Source organism: Medicago sativa, chromosome 8, assembly GCF_051527215.1.
Source record: "Medicago sativa cultivar Bolivia chromosome 8, Bolivia_mono, whole genome shotgun sequence".
Classification (NCBI taxonomy): domain Eukaryota; kingdom Viridiplantae; phylum Streptophyta; class Magnoliopsida; order Fabales; family Fabaceae; genus Medicago; species Medicago sativa.
The window spans coordinates 35784251-35803834 of NC_140756.1; the positions used below are offsets into that span (position 1 = coordinate 35784251).

Below are 19584 nucleotides of genomic sequence, written 5' to 3' on the forward strand. Positions count from 1 at the left end.
TTAGAAAAAATTATGAAAATTTGATATTTTGAAAATATTCGTCGAGACGAATCCAACAACATCTTATATGCTATATTTTGTCTTTATATATTAGTAGAAAAATAGGGTCAAAGCATTTTATGTGAATACTACACATTTTAAAACTAGGTCATTTTTTTTTATTTTTTTTTGAAACTAAAGGAGATATTATTAAGAAATTAAGGGTTTCGCACCCCGTCAAAAATCTTTCATTTTTGCTGGTTTTGCTGGTGGTTTCGTTTTTTGTTTCAGTAGGTGTAGGGCTCAGCGTGAGTTAACTCACGCTAGTTGTATGGGCTGCGTGAGTTAACTTGCGCATGAAGATAACACTAGCGTGAGTTAACTCACGCTACTGTGTTGCCCAGATTTTGAATTTTTGCGCCACTTTTTTTACTTGTTTTGCTTGCCGCACAAGTTATTTATTTATTTTTTGTTTGTTATTTTTTTATTGAGTAGGCATTGAGTGACATGGTTAAAAATGTGGCGGAGGATGCCGTTGAACCGAAACCGAGCAAAAACAAAGCTTCTGGCGTAGGCGTAGGTTCCGGCGTAGCTTCCGGCGATGTCAAACCAAGCAATGATGTTAAGTTTAAAGTGAAAATTCCTTTTCAAGCTCACATTGTTCACAACCAAGCAAAACCGGAACCTACCGGTAACTTTGAAGAAAAGCCTAAACCGGTACCGGTGTTCGTGTTATTCAAGTAAACACTGGGTCTTTTTTTACAACAAATGAAAGATGGAAAGATCATGAAGAATAACTTGGTTGGGTTCGTCGACAATCGGCAAAGGGCCGGATTTACTATTTCTATAGATAAATCTAGTACAATAACGCCATACATGACGATGTAATGTGAGAGGAGTGGTGAATACAAGCCACCTAAGACGAGGAAGAAACCAAAGCTTGAAGGCACGGGCACAAGGAAGTGTAATTGTCCGTTTAGGTTGAAATGCTTCTTTGATAAAAAAAAAAAAAGATTGGTGGATTGCAATGCTTTGTGGAATTCACAACCATGACTTGACGCAAAAGTTATACAGCCACATTCTTGCGGGTCGACTAAAAGCGGGGGAGAAGCAAAGAGTTATCGACATGACAAAGAGATTGGCAAAGAAACAAAGAAAGTGTGACACTCATCAAGCAAGTGTATAATGCACGAACTAGATGGCGCAAGGGGCAAAGAAAGAACAAGTCGGAGTTGCAATACTTGATTTCAAAGTTGGAGAAGCATAAATATGTCTATTTCACAAGAGCAAATAACGAGGAAACCACTCTTGAAGATTTATTCTTTGCTCATCAGGATTCAATTGATATGCTTAACACTTTTCCCACCGTTTTGGTCATGGACTCCACCTACAAAACCAATACCTACCGAATGCCGTTATTTGAGATTGTTGGTGTCACCTCTACCAAAATGACCTATTCGATTGCGTTTGCATTTCTTTCCTTTGAAAAAGAGAATAACTTCATTTGGACACTTGAGATGTTGGTTGGTCTTTTGACATCAAAACACAACATGCCTAAGGTGATTGTCATCGATAGGGACCCCACTTTGATGAAAGCCGTTGCCGAAGTTCTCCCTAAAACGGACCATGTACTTTTCTATTTTCACATTGAGAAGAATGTCAAATCTAGGTGCATCACAGATTGTAGAGTCAATGCCAAGACTTCGAAAGCAAAAGTTGTTGGCAAAGATGCAAAAGAACCGGATGATGACAAGCATTGTGAGCTTGTTAAGAAAATAATGATGGCTTGGAGAGATGTGGTTAACTCTCCTATGGAGGATTCATTTGCAATTGCATGGTTGACATTCAAAGATGAGGTATGCGAACCGTTTCCATTGTTTGTTAAATATGTTGATGAAACCGTTTTTCCCCTTAAGAAGCATTTTGTAAGGGAATGAACGAATAAATATTTGCATCTAGGGTGTAGGACCACCAACATTGTTGAATCGGCTCATGTACAATTGAAAAGATACTTGAGGAGTAGTGTGGGAGATTTGGCATCATGTTGGGATGAAATTGATAAAATGTTGAAAAACCAATTCAGTGAGATACAAGGGAGTTTTGGGAGGAGAATAACCGTCATGGTCACAAATTCAAAAAAAAACAAGTTATTCTCAGAGTTGGAGGGGTATGTCTCTAAGGCCACTTTGGGTTTCATCGATGAAGAATTTGAAAGGTCTAGAAGATTCGGATTTGCTAAAGAAGATTGTGATTGTGTGCAAATGACAACGTTCAGGTTGCCTTGTGCTTGTATTATTGCCGAGAAGAGAAAGAAAAAATTGCCTATTCTTTTCGATGAAATACACCCTCATTGGCGAAGGTTAAGTGTAATTGGAGAAGAGGTTGATGCCAATTTTTCCGTTATGGAGGAATGGAACGCCATTCAAGAACGTGTCAGGAGGGCCCCTTACAAGATGAAACTCTTCATCAAAGAAAAGTTGTGACCTAGGATTTCCAGCGGACACAATGTTGAAGCCACCTCCGACAAAAGTGGCCACCAAGGGAGCACCTAAAAGGGTGAAGTCTACACCGAAAACGAGGTCCACGCGTCGAATTCCCTCTAGGTGGGAGACTATTGATGCTCAAAATCCCGATAGTCAATGCTCACATGCCAAGAGTAATGTTCAAAAGAGTAAAGGTTCACGTCTTGGCACTTGCTCCCGCTCACAAGCTTCGACTCCTACTTCAAAACCAAAACCTTATTTGCAAATACCATACATTTCACAAATTCCACATCTCATGAGACCTTGGGTTGAAGACATTGTGAATGTTAGAGGGGATGATAATTGTGGTTTCCGGGTCGTAGCTAGGCACATGGGATTGAATGAGGAAGATCATGTTTTGGTTCGTCATGCACTTATTAATGAGTTGAAAAATCACAAGAGTGACTACTTGCCGATATATGCTACCGAGAGCCGTTACAAACTTATCTTGGATGGTTTACACCCTCCAACAAGTAAAAGTGGTATTGCACCTCCAGAGAAATGGTTGACCACTCCGCATATGGGTCACATTATTGCTAGTTGCTACAATAGAGCAGCTGTTCTATTGACTTTGTCCGAAATGGGTGGTTCATGTGAGACATATTTTCCAATCCGGAGTGCTCCACCACTTAAGCCACATTCCAACATAATGTTCCTTTGCTTAATTCCGGACCACTTTCTACAAGTGAAGTTGAAAGAAAATTGTCCGCTACCACCTCCTTGTAAGGAGTGGATGACTCACAAGATTAGTGAGGCGGAGCAATGGCTTTTTGAGTTTTTGGATAGACAAGCCGACTTCGATGAACTCATGTCTAAGGAGCCGAAGCCGCCAAAGAAACCAACAAATGAGCACAATCCTATTACTTGTGACACTCCAACTCCGAAAAATCAAAGCAAGATTTTGAAGTCATGGATGAAGACGAAGATTACGCACTATCACTAGTCTAGTTAGATAGGTTATGACACTTTTGGGTCGGTCAGTGTTCGTCCTATTTTTTGGTGGTATTACACCCCGACATATTTTTTGGTGGCCGATTGTGTAATTTGAATATTTATGGCCAATATGTAACTAATATTATATATTATATAAATATATGAAATGAATTATTTTTTTGGTGGCCGGTTATGTCACCAATTATTGCTCGCATTGCTTTGTCTCTAATCATTCACACCGTCCTATTTTTTAATGAATTTGTGTTTATGTAATTTAACGATGAATTTCGGTAATTTTGACCGTTTATGTGAGATTATGTAATTTTATAAATTTATGGACAAATTGGTGTAATTTGGATCGTTTACGTGTCATTACGTGTGTTTAAGTGATTACAGGTCATTGCCGGCGAATTTGTGAAATTTGGACCGTTTGGACCGTTATGTTTGATTACGTGATTGCGAGAAAAACGATGTTATTGTGTAATTTTGTTCGATTATGTCGTATTATCCGATAATCTTGTTAAACTGGCGTAATTCGTTTAAGTTATGAATGTGGCGTGATTACGGGTCATTTTTAACTTTACAATTACCTGTTCAGTTTTGCACTGCATTAAATGCAGTTTCTGCTTTCTGCTATGAACGTGAGTTAGCTCACGCTAGTACAAATGACAACATGAGTTAACTTGCGTTGCAATTAACACTAGCGCATGTTAATTCACGCAACGTGTGTTAACTTACGTTGCCATTTGTACTAGCGCGACTTATGCATGGGGGTATATTCGTCTTTTCACTTGGTAATGAGCGAAACGATTTATGTAAAGAGCAGAATTCAAAAAAAAAAAAAATATTGATCAAAATCTAAATCCAAAATGGGTTGAGCCCAAATTGCACAAGGAATGGCTTCTATCCACACCCTATTATTTTTTAGCGTTGCTTTATTGACTCCCACAATGCACAAATCACATCGGAGATAACTTCCGAACTGTTATGAATATTATAATTGAATGTCTAGTTATCAATTGGGTTATTGAGTTATATTTTTAGCACATGCATATTACTGTGTTTCTTTTTTAATTCATTGTATTTCTTTATAAATAAAGTTCGCATGTAATCTTTTTTTTTTTGGTACAAAAAGAGGGCAAAGCCCAATAGAAAAGAAACTACGAAGTTAACCGGACATTCCTAGGCATGCAAGCCCCGGAAATATCATCAAACATGAGCTTTTGAAGCTCAGTAGGAGGAGTCTCCAAAATGATCAAATTCAAATGATTCACAGAAATGCTAAAATTAGCAAGCCAATCGGCACTTCTATTTCCTTCGCGCCAAGTTTGATTGATTTGCACATGCCAATCCATTCTCAACAGCTTTCTGATACGATGAACTAAAATAGGGATATTCCCATTAAACTTGAACTTGTCAGAAATCATGTTGATCAATATCTTCGAGTCACTTTCCACTATAAGATGATCAAAATGTTCCCTCCAAGCCATCTCTATACCCAAATACAACCCCCACATCTCAGCATGTAAGGCATCACAAGCTCCAATCTTCTTAGTGTAGCCTTTAATCCATTTACCATCTGCATCACGAAAAATACCACCACAGCCGAAAATATGACCCAGATCCTTGCAGGCACCGTCGCTGTTGAGCTTGATCCAACCTTCCTGAGGTCGTTTCCATCCTATGTATATAGTGTCCTTCACCTTAGGCCCTCTATGAAGCTTCTCCATGTTGTAGTCTTCAATATCGCTAATGAATCTCTGGATTAAGATATTTGGATTATTCGGCCTTTGGAAATCAGCTTCAAAGATAGTTATGTTCCTCCATTTCCACAAATACCAGCACGTAGTCATGAAGGTGGTTTGCCATCTAGATGTGCTTGTCCAACCATTTTCCTCTTTAGGTTATTGAAAAATGAATCCCTACAGTCAAAAGAAAAGAAGTTAGTTATAAAATCAGAGGGAACAATATGGAGCCATACCTGAGTTGCATGAATGCAGTCACAAAGCACATGAAGGACAGTTTCATCATCATTCCCACAACATGGTCAAGTAGGAGAGATCCCAACACCCCATCTACTTCTTCGCAAATTAGTAAGGATTCGCCCATGAATAGCCAGCCAAATAAAAGTTTGAACGCGATGTGGGCCGTGCCATTTCCAAAGAATCTTCCAGTCACCCTCCAACGTTGGACAATTATGATGTTGTAGAGAATAAGCACTTTGAACTGTAAACTGGTAGGTATTGGTTCCACTCCACCCAATAGTATCAGGACCATCCTCATCTGTAGGAGCTGGACGAGCAAGAACCCTACTAACAGTGTCATATGGCAAGTTGTTCATAAGGAAATCAATATCCCACTCTTCTGAAGGAGTAAGAACATCTCTAACAGTAAGAGTAGTATCTATGTAGTCCTGATTGCTTATGGATAAGTAAGAGTAGTATCTATGTAGTCCTGATTGCTTATGGATAAAAGTGATCCATTATTAGGAGACCATTTATCTAACCAAAAATTAGTACTACGACCATCTCCAATTTTCCAAACCACATGACTCTTAAAATCATCCCAAATACCTCCCAAAGCTTTCCAAAGGGGTGAATCATAAGGCTGCACACTAATATGGGCAGTGAGATCTTTCCCACGCTCGTATTTTCTACGAAGGACTCTACACCAAAGGTTGTTCGGATTGTTAATCAGGTTCCAGAGAATTTTCATGAGAAAAGCCTTATGGATAGAAGTTCACATGTAATCTAATTGGAGATCAAAGAGTATAATATAATTATCTGTCTTTCTCTTTTCTTCTATACTTCTCTCTATTCATGTTCTTATTCAAATAGATTCATTTTTTTGTCATTTTTAAAGGGAAGATAACTCTCGAATGTTGTTTTTCTAGATAAAGAGCAAATAGGAGAAGCAACCATCATAATTTTTACTTGAGGTAGGTTTGGCTAACATATGAGCTGCCTTATTCTTTCTACAACTAGTCCTTGCACCCGTGCTGCCGCACGGTCATACAAATTGCATATGTGTAAATCCTAAAAGCAAATTTTAATAGTAAGTATCAAACCTTGAAAGTACATCTTAGTGATCACACCTCTCTCTGTTGTTATGGTTAAAATATGAAAATAAAACTGTATTAGTCTAAGAAAATAATGTGTTCTCTATGTTTAATCTTATATGCTATATGTGTGGGATATATGAACTTCTTTTTGAGAAAACATATCAACCAATTTACGGACCTTCCTTAAAAAAAAAAACCAATATATGGACCGAAAATGTATACCCAAACACAAAAAATAAGGAAAGGAAAGTAAAAGGATAACCACATCACCTTAACAAAGCAAAAAAGCATAAATGATCATGGTCGTAGAGTTGGGCAATCATGCATATATAAGATAAGTTGGGGCCATATTTTATTGAAAAAATTAAAACGTTCATTTTTAGAGTTTCCAATCTAATGAACGGAACTTTTTTTGGATATCATAATCATTTTAATCTTCTTATCATGTTAGGACTGACTTTTCCTAAATTTTCTGACAATTTGATTAGTGTTTACGTTTTTTTTTTTATTTTATGTGGACATATGGATTTAATTATTTAATAATTGTAGCATACATATTTTTCTTTGAGGTATATAGTACTAATTGTCAAGTAAGTCTTTGTTTTCTCCTTTCATTTTGTGTGACATGCAGAATGGGAAGTTCCTTTTTTTTCAATAGTGGAGGAAACTATTCAATTTGATAATTAATTAATTCTTTAATTCTTCAAAGATAATTGGAAAGTCAAGTTGTTAATTAATAGTGTAATTTTTTTTTAGATGTACAAATTCAAAGATATATAAATATATAGAAGATAGAGAGATAGATGTGTAACTTGGATCATATCCTTTAACCTTCTCTATATATTGTTTTTAGAGGCACTATTCTTTATTCATCTCAATTTTATCTATCTTTATCTTAATTACACATACACAATGTTTATCTCTATCATTATACTTGGAGTAATATGTTTATTATTATTTTTATACGAAAAAATGGTAGACACTTGTCTTCACCTTTATAAAAAAACAGTATTATTTATAAATATATTACCAATTTGTATTAATTAATAGCCAAAAAATAAAGAGTAAAAAAGAGAAGAAAAACTATAACACCAAATTGAAGAGGAATCATCCAATAGTTTCATGGAGAAAGTGACGATAAACAACCATTTTTAATAAGCTTCTTCCTCACCATCAATGATGCAACAAAATAAAAAATAGAAGCATCATTTATCCTAATTCACAAAAAAATCAAAAATCCACATACACATTAAGGAATAAAAAAAAAATATATAAAATAAAGTTTGAAAAATAGACTAATAAACATTTGAAGCTTAACTATTTGATCAATCTAAGAGTAACTTGACTCCCTATCAATTATCATATCATAGAAACCAGTTAATAATCAAGAGATAAGAGAAAAATTGTACCTACACTAATGAATAAATCGTCATATAATTAATACCAAGAAATATTGAAAAATGGATTCAAATTCAAATCCAACACCAAAACTCACTGGTTTCTAGCTTTCATCTTTTGCAGCGAATCAAGACTACTACCACCACATAGTATTATTAGAATTGTGAATATTGTTATTTCCTTTCATATTTGAAGCTCTATGTCTCCTCATGTAGCCACCTAAAGCTTGTCCTATTGCAAACTCCAATCCACAAATAGAACACTCTTGTTTTAGACTTTGATAATCAAAAGATGAAGAGTAAAAGTGAGTGGAAAAACAACAATACAAAATTGAAGATAAACTATCCAATTGTTACTTGAAAGTGATGATGAACAAAACCCAAAATATGATGCACAAAATCACATATTTATTCACAATGTTTTCAATGTAGAAACTAAAAATATTGAGATCATATTAGTGGTTGTATATATAATGAGTGAGTGTATGGTCATAATTAAAAAATGAGTTACGGAATAAAAAAAAAAAAACAGTTCAAAGGTTGTGATAGAAATGAATCCATCCATCCATAATCCATAATAAACATGTAAAAAATGTGTGAAGGAGGTATAACGTAAAATGAAACAAAAAGCATAACATCAAATTAAAAGTTAATTGTGCCTTGTATTACTTGACCTTGTGTATTCTTTTTAATTGTTGATATCAACTGCTGTATTAATTCATTGTTGGTTTGTTCATGATATGCTATTCATTCATTTCAATCATAATGTATTAGTGGAAGCGATATTATAACACTAAAATAGCTATTGGTCAAGTGGTTAAAGTGCTTGGATGGAGGCTATGGGTTGCGAGTTCAACTCCCTGCAGAGACTTTTTTCAGAAAGATTTTTTAAACCTCTCAAAAAAAAAGGCAGGATTAGGTTTAGGTTTAGGGTTTCATAATGAGCATGCATATTATATATTAAGATTTACATGACGAACAAAAGCACTAATAAATTATCATGATTTCATCTTTACAATTTTGACGATCGAACTCCAAGTTCTTCAAGGTAATTGATTTGAATGGTTTGCTTTGGCAATAACTTACAATCGATCTCGAAGATGATGTTTCAGAAGCAATGTGTCGTATTTTTTTGACGATCGAACTCCAAGTTCTTCAAGGTAATTGATTTGAATGGTTTGCTTTGGCAATAACTTACAATCGATCTCGAAGATGATGTTTCAGAAGCAATGTGTCGTATTTTTTAAAATATTCTCATTTCGAGTTATCCAAATGTTGCCAGTTAGGGTAACCACATCATCTGACTCTCAAAATTTTCATCATATTACTCATTACCTTGCAAGGATTATTCATAAGGGAATGCAATAGTAAATAAAAACTACCAACATTGTAACTAACAAGTACATAACAGTTGAAATAGGCCTCGGTTTAAAAAAACACCAATGCCTTTTTCCAGACAAAATGAATTAAATCATAAATTATGCCAAATGATAATCTAAATAAGCCTTTGATTCAAATGGTTTAAAATCATGTAAAGTGTAGAGAGCTCAATCGACACTAGACAGGTAACGGCTGTTCACATCATGAACCATCTTTACAGCCACTGCCCACCAGCAACCCTGAAAGCTGTCAAAATTGAAAGATCGTGCCAATGGAAAGAATTATCAGGAAGGATCAGATCTCTCTTTTCTTTTACCAGTCATGGAAGTACTGTTATTCTCAATGACTTCGAAATCTAAGCTAAGGACTTCATCTGCTATTTTTTGTGGCTGGTCGATATGAATATGATTATTTCCAGAAGTATCCACACCATTAGAAACAGTAGTAGCATCATCAGCACTTGCCCGTGTAATGCACAGCCAAGGTTTTGAAGACTCGTTGCTAGTGTCCACTGCCAAAGGCACATGCCATGATCCTTTTTCCGATTCCTGCAACACAGTTTCAGATTTAGTCCAAGGACTGAATTGAGAAATAGTTTTTTTTTTTTTTTTTTTTTTTTTTAAAATGAGTTCTGAATTTAGGACTTTCATGTTTGGTAGGACATCTTAAGAGTAATGCTAATGCTCTAGAACCCTTGTTTGCTAGCAATTACCTAATTGAATTTCTAAATAGACCCTTTACCAATTCGAGTCGTTTCTTCATAGGAATTCTTAAAAGAGAAATGCTAGAAGAAATATATTTTTAACACACTTTTTCCACCACATCCATTTCGATTTGTAGAAATTCATGAGACCCACAGAAAGAACAGTAGAATGAAAGCACTAAACAAATATCATGGCACATACAAAATATTACCTGGATTACCAACGAATATGGTGGTGGCATCTGAAGTTTCAAGTTCCCCTTAACAAAAGTGTAGTGAACCTGTAGATAAAGAAAACAAACATGTTACCAAAAATACAGGCACAATGTAAAAATCTTATATCGCCAAATCAGACTTTGTATGATACATGGTTCAACTTTGAAGGCTCTATCAATGGGAAACAATTGACACTACCTCAGACAACAATGTCATGAAATTATAGAAATTATTTATGGTGTTTCTACAACTTAAAACAGATCAAAAAATTTTCTCCCAATAACCAATTTCAAAAGAAGGTAGATGAGGTAAAGTGCTCAGACCAAGTTGTAATACAGCAGATAGGGGACGTAAACAAAAATCTGAAAACTTAAATTATCAAGGAAGAATTTTCTCAGAGTCGTGAGCAGGCAGCAACTCCTTGCTGATGCTAGAATAAGCTATCTTAGAAATAAGAAATATATTACCTGATGTCTTTCTTTCCACTGGTTGAAAAAGTTGCTTCCTAGGAGTTCAAATATGTGATCTCGCATTTCATCATTTGTCACAAGCAAACATCTGAGTTTTACAGTAGCATAGAGCCAATACCTGAAACCCAAAAGATAAATTAAGTGCATAAAATCCAAATGAAACATAGAAGGTGATAAAATTGAATAATGTAAACAGAGGTTTTACATAATAGTGATTGAAAGATGCAAAACAAAATGTTGACCAATGTAAAAAGGAATAGCGTATAATGAAATTGCATCAAAGCGATGAATTAGTTAGAGGTGAATTTAACTATACATACAAATTATTTAGACCAAATAATTAGCACGATCTGAAATAAAAATATATTAATAGCACAATTAAAAATAAAAACTACAACATTAAGAAAACTACTTCTTAGACTTTTTGACTATGCCTAACTCAATTCCAAATGCTACCTCAAGGGGTGAGAATTGTTTGAGCCTTACAAGGACCATTTCTGTCATACCACTAGTTGACATGGGATATCAACGCACCCTCTTATCCCAAAGACTGGAGCTCGGAAGTGTATAGTTTTTAGGATTGGACATCTAGGATTTGTCCAACATCTGATATAGTACTGACTCTAATGCCATCTTAGAATTTTGGAGTAGGTCTAACTCAACCTCAAGCCAACACAAGGGACTAAGATTGTCCATGCCTCACGAGCACTATTTTGCATGTATCTCTAATCAATGTGAGATCTTGACATAATAGCATAAGGCACGAACATGGTACCCGTAGATATTGTCCATGACAAAATCAAGATATCAGAAATTGGTTGCAAAATTATGCAAGTGGAATGTGGAACTTCTGATTGTCAAGACAATATCCATGAACATTATCCATATTATCCCCAGAGCTAACCTTCTTCAGAGAACCAATGCTCTCTGTCTTTGCCCCTAACAAACTCAATGACTCCACTTGATATTTTTCTTTCTCTCTCCACTCAGCATCCTTAACTTCCCTTACACAATTCATTTTCCTGTTTCTCTCCTCTTACTCTCGCTATGTGGATATTCCTATTCTGTTCTCTATTTCTGTTAAAATAAACCCCCCACACTATGGGGACAACAGATGTGCTAACTGTCCCTTTGAGCCCACCATCTCAACAATGGTCCTATCTAAAACCAAATATAATTTACATCGCAACCAAGCAGTATTTTAGTGCCATCCCTTAATCCGAAGTGAAGTCCAAATATTAAGGCATTAAATTTTCTATTACAGTAAAGAAATGTTCAAACATTTCAAGAAGCAATAATGTTTTCCTAAGATAAGGACATAATCAAAACTTAAAAGTAAATTTTGCAATTTACCAATCATCATTCGATCCATTTGGAGTTGTATATAGCACACCGTTTTTCATCCACTCCTCTACCAGTTTTCGGCTGGAAGGATTTTCCATCAGCCCTTTCACGCGCTTGTTGTGTAAGACAACCAGCGGCCATTTTTTCCCACTCCGATTGTACAATTCTTTCACAACATCATCAAGCTACATTATTATATAATCAACATGCAGATATAATCAGCGGCATGAACTGTTAAGTTTACTAATCAACCAAGAGCAAGAACTTGCATAATTTCAATTGACAGTAAAGGAATAAGAAAAAGGACCCAGTAAGGCACTAACATAGGTATATTACCTGATTAGTGCTAAATCCACCGTCAGCAAAATTTTGCTGATAGAGCCCAACATTTGCACCATCCACTATGGCTTCATAACAGCCATGTTTCTCAAGCCATCCCTAGTAGTAGCCAAAAAGAGGACAGAATCATCAAAACAAAGTTACAATTATAACTTTTAAAGAATGTTAACAATGCTCTCTCTCTCTATTACTGCTCCATTCTGTAAAAAAGTTGACACACTCTATAAAAGTTGGTGTATTTTTGCAAAACGATCATAGTAAAAATAGTGTTAACATTTCTTTGGATAGAAGAAAAACAATGTTAATTGATATGAAGCAATGTCACCCGCGTATGTTTGAAAAAGGGGAATGCGTACCAATACATTATGGAATCTGCATGTTATTAGTTTTTAAAGATAAACAATCTTGGTACAATTTGAATTTATTTTGCGGCTAGTATTTCACTCACCTGAAATTCACTAAAATTCGCCTTGACCTCACGCTCCACAGCCAATGCAGCAACAGATGAAGCAAATTTCTCCATCTCCTCATCATCAATATCCACACACACCAATTGCTCACCACATCCACAACAAATCCCATCATCATCAACACTCATTCTGGACACAACCCAATCCCCTTTTCCAACCCACCCTAAACCATGCCACCCTCCTCCATTCCTCAAAACTGCCTCCCTAACCCTCGTCACATCCAAATCCTCCTCACTAACCTCACGTGCCTCGCTGCTCTGAAACCACTCCTCAATAACCGTCGCCGTCGATTCCTCTACACACCTCACACCACTCCTTAGCTTGTGGAGATACATGTAAACCCTATCAGCCCTACCCTTCTTTGCACTAACCTTCAAAAGTGCTACAATTTCCGCTTCTTCCAAACTAACCCCAACACTATTCATATGTTCCTCAACTTCATAGGCTTTATCAGCATCAAGTAATTCACAGAAGCAGAACAATGCAGGATCGTAAGTCCGTAGCCTAGGGGCAACATTGTAATTACCAATATTCTTTACCAATTCGAATGCACGGTCACCATCGCCATTAGCTGCAGCGAGTCTCGCGACAGTGGCAACAGTGGCTTCGTTAGGGGTGATGTTTAGGGAGGACATGTGGTTGAATATGCGAAAACCATAATCTAAGGCGAGTTGTTTAAGGGAAGGGTCTGTGACGGCGTTGGAACAGAGGTAGAGTAGTGCGTTGAGGTGGTGTTGGTTGACACGGGTGTTGTTTGAAACAGCATCATCAAATAGAGAGACTGCGCCGCGAAAGTCCTTTGATTTGGAACATGAATTGAGCTCGAATTGGAATTTGTTCTCTGGGGTTTGATTGGTTTTCCTCTTCTTGGTTGTTGTCATTTTTGTTGTGGCGTTTAAACGTTTTGCTGTGTCCATTGATGGCGTGTATTTATGTATGGGATCGACGCTTCTATTTTCCACTAAATTCAAATTTTAGTATCCCTACCTGTTGGAGCACAAAGACATTTCAACACAAAAATCAGATATTAATGTGAAACCATTTATAACTCATTATTCACTGATTTGTTATCCATAACTATTGCAGCAACCATTAATTGTTGTTTGTTCCATAATATTTAGTTTTTGGTAGTTGATTAATTCATGTATAAACCAAATTGAAAAATGAGTTGACCCAATATGATTAACCTTTCAATACTGATTCAATCAATCATAAGTAACTAAGTAAGAACCAATTAACCCAACTAATAACCTGAAATTCTTTGTAAGTTGATATGAATGAAGTAAAAGTAAAAGAGAATCGATCGAATTACCTGAAGGAGTCGGGAGAGAGAGAGAGAGAGAGAGAGAGAGAGAGAGTGAATCCTCCGGCGGCGGTGGTTCACTTTTGAATCCAATGGAGAGTTTTTGCGTAACTGAGCGTAGTGATGCACTTTGGATTTTGGAACGGTTAAGACTTAAAAGAGTAGCGGCGTGTGTGCAAACAATTGTAAACCAGTTTATATATAATAAAAATAATAATAATTGATTATTTTTAAGATTTTGTAACAAATTGATTTTAAGTTATTTCGGTTTAAGTTTAAGGTTTGTAACATATTGGTCCTTTAAGTTATTTTGGTCACACATAAGTCCTTTTAAGTTTGAGATTTGTAACAGATTGATCCTTTAAGATGATGTGGCAGAAGGACTAAATCGAAAACGTTTACAAATTTAAAGGACTTATGTGTGACCAAAATAACTTAAAACCAATCTGTTACAAACCTCAAACTTAAAGAACCCTGGTGTAATTTAACCTATATTATATTAATATTTATGTAAGTTGTTTGGTTCAATTTGTGGTTTTATTTTAGATGCTAAATGGAAGAAAGGGTTAAAACAATTTTTTCTTGTTTTATTTTCTTAACGATGAGTCGTTGATTCAGTTGAACAATTTAATATCTGTTTTTTGGGACGAGATGAGATTTTGAATTCGACAATATTAGTTGGCCCATTTGCCTAATTTGCGAAAAAGTGAGGCGGTGAGATGAAATTTCCTTTTTCCATTATTTTATTTTATAAATCAAAACCAATTTTCTAAATTTCTTCTTGTATTTGCTTAATTGTGTAGAGAGCAGGAATTCATTCAATCAAATTTCGTTGATTATGTAACCAAATTTTTTTCTCTTTGATTTCAGTCCCATGTTAACAATGATTTACATCTCTTATCTTTGAAAGGGATGCAATATAGTCAAACCTTGCTTCGCACCTTTAATAATGGTTTACATCCCTTTTCTTTGAAAGGGATGCAAAAACTTGCTTCGTCTCCTAATGAAAAAGGAAAAAAAAAGCTTGTCTCATGGTTTTTTAAAGGTTTCATCTATCCTTAAAATTTACAAAATTCGAGTAAGGAAGATAGATTAACATTTGGTTTATTAGTAGTTAATCCATAAATTGACATTGTTCTTTCAAAAGTTTTTATTTGAAAATTTTTAGCCATTTTGAAGGCAAAGTAAAACAAAATAAAACGAGACTCTAAATTAAACTAATTTGAAAAAAAAAATTACCAAGATTTTCAACAAGTATTCGGCAAAGGCTCCAAAAACTTGACACACCAACAAGTGTACGTCTACGTCATTGTGATAAAAAGTCTAAAAAGAACATCGTATCCATAGAGATGTGAATCTTAAGGTTACTTTTTTCTCCTAAGTATGCAATTAAAAATTATTTTAAACTTTTTAAAAGATCGACGATTGTATTTTCGTTGAAAACATGCAATTGATGAAAGTGCATTGAAATCACCAGAGTTCAACACTAAAATGCACATCTCTAAATCTTATTCCTTTCTAATGCCTCGAAAATTCATTACCTAATTAAGCCATTAAGCCTAATTACTCATTTTATCCTAAAACTTCAGAGACTACTCCTACGCTTTGAAACCTTTATCTAGCCTTATGTTTTCAGCATCCTCTTTCGCTCGATTAAAGTGGTTGCCTACTACTTTGGCTAGATTAGGTTTTGAGTTCACTTAACAAAAGAAAAGAGTAGGATTATGGAAAGTTTTGTCATATGACTACTTTCCTTGATCCCAGGACAAGAAGAAGCTACTCACTCATCATAGTGAGGAGCTTCATAATCAAAATAAAGAAAACAAGTAAATAAAAATAACAAAACTTTTATTAAAAACAAGCGCACAATTACAAAATTTCAATGATGAATATGGTGAGAAATCAAGACTAGGCTTGTCCTATTTATAGCCTAAGCCCTATGATTTCGTGCACCTTCAGATAGTACAAAACGTTAAGAATGGTTTTAACACAAAATCGTCTAAATTCCTACAAAGAAAAATTATTAATTGAAACTACAAGACTACAGTCGTAACAACCTTTGTAGTTCTAATTAACTAGTGGAATGTTGATTTTTTCGTTTTTCTGTTGTGCTTAACTATATATGCTTACTTTATCGTATTTGGTTACAAATTTCTTGGAGTGTACCACAATAAAATAAATATTAATTTATATAGTTCCCAGTGGAATTTTCCTTATTATAATGGAATTTAACTAATTTTGTTTAATAAAAAATTTAACAATAATATTATACAAAATATAAAATTATAATTGGAAATATTTAAATGAACCGTCTAACTGGAAGATAAATAAAAATCCATCCACAAATCATATATCCTAAGTATAGAATAAATAATAATACCTTTCAAAATATTAATAATAGTAATAAATAATTAAAAACTGAGGTGCCAAGTCACGATCACCAAATTTCTTAGCAGTAAGAAGATTTGTAACAAACACAAAGCAATGAACACTCATTAAAAATGTAAGTTAGAAGTATAAAGAAGGAACTTGTTTTCCAACCAAGTGCTATTTTCTCCTTAAGCATCTCTTCATTCCTTCAACACAAAATAGTCATCCAATATCATTCAAGTCAAAAAGATCAATCTAAATAAATTCCATGTAACCCCCTAAAAAGGAAGTGGAGAAGAAAAGGACTCCTATACATAGAAGTTTGTCAACCCTTTGAATTTTCAAAGTGAAGGAACTGCCATGAAACCAAGGAAAGAGTGTAGTAAGGGGCAAGAAACGTGCAGACTTTACAACAATAACAACAGTCCTTTTTAGGCAGTAAAACCTAACAAGAGATACAACATTTAAGACGAAAACTAACAAACCATTCTCTGTTATAACTATAACAGATGTTGAAAAAAATGTTGATACCACCATAGCTTATACAATCAATGAAGCTTCAATACATACATAGACACAAGCACAAACACGCAGACACCTAAATGAGCTGTCTAAAATGTGTTATTCAGGTGTTGGTGTACGATGCGTGTCAATCATGGGACACACCTAAAACAAGCGATGATGCCCGTGCTTCATACTACACAATTGCCAGATAACTTAGTGCGTGCTAATTTAATTACTGTCACTTGTCTGAATAGAACATATATGGAGTAGTTATAGTTAATCACCAGTGAAAAAAAAAACATGTCAACAAGATATTTGCATCTGACCAACACTGGTCCAAGAAAATTGGAAGCCAATATTATTAGATTGTTTTCATATATAATTGAGATCTGTTGTAAAAGTATATATCCATACTTATAAGACAAAGACACAGAAACAAAAGACAAGATTCAATTCTGTAAGAGAATTAAAGTTAATTTCTAAATAGTAAAATTCTGAGTATAGCATATAAATCTACCTCATATATGTATAAAACACATCAAACATATGAAATTTCTCCATCTCTATCTGTATAGCATATAGAATGAGTAACTTAAACTCTTCTTCATCCATCCCTATCTATATACACTCTTGTCTATTGAGAGAAACATTTCAAATTCACACTATTGACCAAATTCATTACATCTAACCTATTATAATCTATACTATACATTGTCAACCGAAAAAAACAGTTCACTAAGTGGCGACGACTATGAACATGTAGCCAAACCATCTGGTGGTAACAACTGTCTTTCTTCATCCAATGTGTGCTTAACTGCTTGATATAATTCTATCCATGAACATGAACTAGAATCCAAAGGACCCCATGAAAATGTCGGATTTGGACTTGCAGGGCAAGCAGTAACCAAATCCAAAACCGAAACCGGTTTCATCATCTTCTGTGGAAAGTTGAATGCTAAATTATCAACTTTGTGTTCATAAATCTTACCGTTCCGATCCAATTTATACCGAGAAGTACCTTGAAATTCACCTTTAGCTTCCCATGGAACCCTAGGCACACCCCTCAAGTTCCACCTGATCAATATCACATTCTCTGAAGGCTGCCATATTCTGTATACATCCAAACCAATCTCACGAAACAAAATTCTACCATGAAACCTCAATGCCCAAAAGATCAACTTGTACTTTTCAATACCAGTAAATGTGTTCAAAGGGTCCAAAAATGTTACATCATCCCTGAAAAATTATCAAACTCAACATTAAAATTCCAACTCTTTTTGCACAAAATAAAAACCCAATTTTTTTCCACTCAAAATTAACTTTTTTTATCCATACAAAGTGGCAATGAGTTTTAAACTCACATACACCACTTCACTGCGAGTGGTTCGAACCTAGGTGAAGGTGTCCAACCTAACTATATCGGCATTTGCCAGTTGAGCTAGGCCTTACAGATTAATCAGAATTAACTAAATTCGAATTAAAAACCATATATTCACATCCAAAGGGTCCATAAATATTAATTACATCATCCTTAAAATTACCAAACCCAACATTAAAAACTCAATTTTTTTTTCACCTAGAAATAACACAATTCAAATTAAAAACCATATATTTACATCAAAAGCAAGAAACTTTACATACCCAGATGAGAAAATTACCTATAAATATCATAATTAAGGTCTTTAACAAAGATCAAAGGCATATCCTCACGAAGGGTTCTAACAGCAACACCAAGATTGAGATAAAACTCATCCTTCTGATGCTGATTCTGTTTATCTTGAGTAGCTAATGGTGAATTCACCTGAGCAACCTGTGCAGTGAAACTTTGGACTAAAGGAGAAGAAGAAGAAGAAGAGAAGAATAAAGAGCATTGAGAAATGGGTTTTGAAGAAGAAAGTGTTTGGTGTTTGAATCTTGATTTGGATTGAGGTAAAAGAGAAAGATTGAGATTGCAAAGAGGAAAAGCCATTGAATTTTGAATGGTTTATTTTTTGTTGAAGAGATTGAAGAGAGAGAGAATAAGAGAGAACGTGTGTGTAATTTGAGGATGTTGTTTAAGCATGATGAGTGGTGTTGAATGTAGCCATGAAATCAATTAAAATATGTATTTGGCTTCTTTCTTTGAATATTTTCTTGTTCTCACGTGGGCACGTATGTTACATGTTTTGTTTACTTCGTCACACTTGCACATGTCATTATTGATTTTAATATAAACATTTAATTTAATTTCAATGGTAATGTACTTCATCCCTACGAAAGAAAGACTTCAATAATTAAATCTGAAAATTGAATTTGTACCCATTATTATTTTTTGATAAAATTCATTAGACATTTAAGTTCAATTATTTGGTTTTATTAACATTCTGTAAATCAATTTTATAAAAGTTTGTATTAGGTTGAGTCAAAAATTTAAAAAATTGTATTAGATGAAGTCATGTGGTATTTAAAAAGTTATGTGGATTCAGTAGGATAATCAAAGTGTTTTTGAACTTGATGCACTAATTAAATCAAGAGTTTCTATCATTTAAAAAAATTTGAGGTATTCTTTTATACAAGTTTTAAATTTCCATAATTTATTTATTTATAAAATGTA

At 34.6% G+C, this 19584-nt stretch overlaps 3 protein-coding genes and 1 long non-coding RNA gene across 4 annotated transcripts; 1 reads left to right on the forward strand and 3 right to left on the reverse strand.

Annotated features, from left to right (window-relative positions):
- The first annotated feature begins 2484 nt into the window (after positions 1 to 2484).
- LOC146898803 (uncharacterized) lies at positions 2485 to 3444 on the forward strand. The gene has a single exon (XM_085736619.1). The coding sequence runs from the start codon at positions 2485 to 2487 to the stop codon at positions 3442 to 3444; it is 960 nt and encodes a 319-aa protein (XP_085592745.1).
- A 4147-nt stretch (positions 3445 to 7591) lies between these two features.
- Positions 7592 to 8452, reverse strand: LOC146898804 (uncharacterized). Its single transcript, XR_015023535.1, has 2 exons — positions 7991 to 8452; positions 7592 to 7709 (listed from the first exon to the last, which is right to left on the reverse strand). It is a non-coding gene; the product is annotated as an uncharacterized LOC146898804 (long non-coding RNA).
- A 741-nt stretch (positions 8453 to 9193) lies between these two features.
- On the reverse strand, positions 9194 to 14288 carry LOC146898805 (proteinaceous RNase P 2-like). Its single transcript, XM_085732672.1, has 7 exons — positions 14127 to 14288; positions 12793 to 13801; positions 12342 to 12443; positions 12015 to 12190; positions 10659 to 10779; positions 10188 to 10256; positions 9194 to 9820 (listed from the first exon to the last, which is right to left on the reverse strand). Exons 2-7 carry the CDS (start codon positions 13729 to 13731, stop codon positions 9557 to 9559), a joined length of 1671 nt encoding a protein of 556 aa, XP_085588798.1. The 5' UTR covers positions 13732 to 13801; positions 14127 to 14288; the 3' UTR covers positions 9194 to 9556.
- A 3156-nt stretch (positions 14289 to 17444) lies between these two features.
- Positions 17445 to 19066, reverse strand: LOC146898806 (uncharacterized). The gene is made up of 2 exons (XM_085733803.1): positions 18650 to 19066; positions 17445 to 18227 (listed from the first exon to the last, which is right to left on the reverse strand). Exons 1-2 carry the CDS (start codon positions 18958 to 18960, stop codon positions 17741 to 17743), a joined length of 798 nt encoding a protein of 265 aa, XP_085589929.1. The 5' UTR covers positions 18961 to 19066; the 3' UTR covers positions 17445 to 17740.
- Positions 19067 to 19584: the final 518 nt, after the last annotated feature.